The 1,803-nt window shown below is 48.7% G+C and overlaps 1 protein-coding gene across 1 annotated transcript; it reads left to right on the forward strand.

Moving 5' to 3' along the window:
- Positions 1 to 6: 6 nt before the first annotated feature.
- On the forward strand, positions 7 to 1,797 carry LOC100957725 (histone H1.0). Its single transcript, XM_003803872.3, has one exon. The coding sequence runs from the start codon at positions 65 to 67 to the stop codon at positions 650 to 652; it is 588 nt and encodes a 195-aa protein (XP_003803920.1). The 5' UTR covers positions 7 to 64; the 3' UTR covers positions 653 to 1,797.
- Positions 1,798 to 1,803: the final 6 nt, after the last annotated feature.

Raw genomic sequence — 1,803 nt, forward strand, 5'->3', positions numbered from 1 at the left:
TCAGCCTCCGACCAGGGCTGGCCTTTTGGAAGGCGTCTTAAACAGCCAGACCAGGGAGACCACCATGACTGAGAACTCTACATCTACTCCTGCGGCTAAGCCTAAGCGGTCTAAGGCCTCCAAGAAGTCCACAGACCACCCCAAGTATTCAGACATGATCGTGGCTGCCATCCAGGCGGAGAAGAACCGCGCTGGCTCCTCGCGCCAATCTATCCAGAAGTATATCAAGAGTCACTACAAGGTGGGTGAGAACGCCGACTCGCAGATCAAGTTGTCCATCAAGCGTCTGGTCACCACTGGTGTCCTCAAGCAGACCAAAGGGGTGGGTGCCTCGGGGTCGTTCCGGCTGGCCAAGAGTGATGAGCCCAAGAAGTCTGTGGCCTTCAAGAAGACCAAGAAGGAAGTGAAGAAGGTGGCCACGCCAAAGAAGGCAGCCAAGCCCAAGAAGGCTGCAGCTTCCAAGGCCCCAAGCAAGAAACCCAAAGCCACCCCAGTCAAGAAGGCCAAGAAGAAGCCGGCTGCCACGCCCAAGAAAGCCAAAAAACCCAAGACTGTCAAAGCCAAGCCAGTCAAAGTATCCAAGCCCAAGAAGGCCAAATCGGTGAAGCCCAAAGCAAAGTCCAGTGCCAAGAGGGCCGGCAAGAAGAAGTGACAATGAAGTCTTTTCTTGTGGACACTCCTGTCTATTTTCTGTAAATAGTTTTCTTTTTTTCCCCCCTCTTAATTCTCATCTGCAGTCCCGTTTATTCTGACTTTAAGGGACAGGATTTGGATTCCTCAGAAATTACCGAATAATTCGTTTTTCCTTAACCTTAAGGACAGCAACAGCATCTCATCTCTGTAATGATGGGAATGTACTTATACTTTGTTTTGTTATTAATCTACTTATGGGGCTAGGGATTTTGGTGGGCTTGTGTGTTTTGTTTTGTCCAATCATTTGTTTTTTTATGAAGGTACATGGGGGAGGAGAGAACAGGCAAGGCAGTTTGTTCTGGCTAGAGGAGAGTGAGACCAGGAATTGTGAAGTAGTAGGAATATCTTTAAAGCCAGAGAGCTTTCTTTAAATTGGACACCCCTCTGGGTTTCAGAACCTTTGGCGAGAAGAGAGAGTTGGCAGCAGCTATCCTGAAAAAGGGAGGTAGAAGAAAAAAAGCAAGGTCTCCTGGGCGGACTTCCATCTCCCAGTTGGTGAGCAGTTGGGGGGGGGCGTCCAAACCCAGTTTCCTTCTCACTTCTGTTGGTCTGCCCTTGTGGCCTATTGTCTTGGGGAAGGGGCTGGGGCAGTGGAGGCAAAGTGACAGCTGGTTAGAAGCAGCTTCTCCCACTCAGCTAGGTACTGGCCATTGGGGGCTCTTTGTGGCTTGGGCAAAGTCTTGTTAACCGGGAATGGAAACTTTGGGGGAAGAGTGGGGAATCAGTCAGCCAAGTGCCTCAGTATGCCCTGTTGAAACTTGGGTTTTTCCACACACTTGACGGATTGTGTTCCAGGAAGATTTCCTTTAGTTTTTTTGCTACTCCCATAGAAGAAACGGGTGGCTTTGCTTGGTCTGGTGAGGCTCCAGTCCCACCAGTAGCCACTTAAAAACCTCCTTGACCCCTTTTTACTTCTGAATCTTTTATAAGTAGTTGTAGCTGGGGAAGGGAGTGGACAGCAAGATACTGCAGTCGATTTTGAATTTGCTAAGTAGTTTTACTGAGCTAGTCTGTGAGTGTATGCACTCACATATATGTAATATATATGCATATCTAGGGCTAGTACTTAACGTTTCACGCCCAGGAGCTGTGAGAAAAAACCTGTACAGT

Source organism: Otolemur garnettii, unplaced genomic scaffold (genome assembly GCF_000181295.1).
Source record: "Otolemur garnettii isolate 467f Iridium unplaced genomic scaffold, OtoGar3 scaffold03397, whole genome shotgun sequence".
In the NCBI taxonomy this organism is placed as follows: Eukaryota; Metazoa; Chordata; class Mammalia; order Primates; family Galagidae; genus Otolemur; species Otolemur garnettii.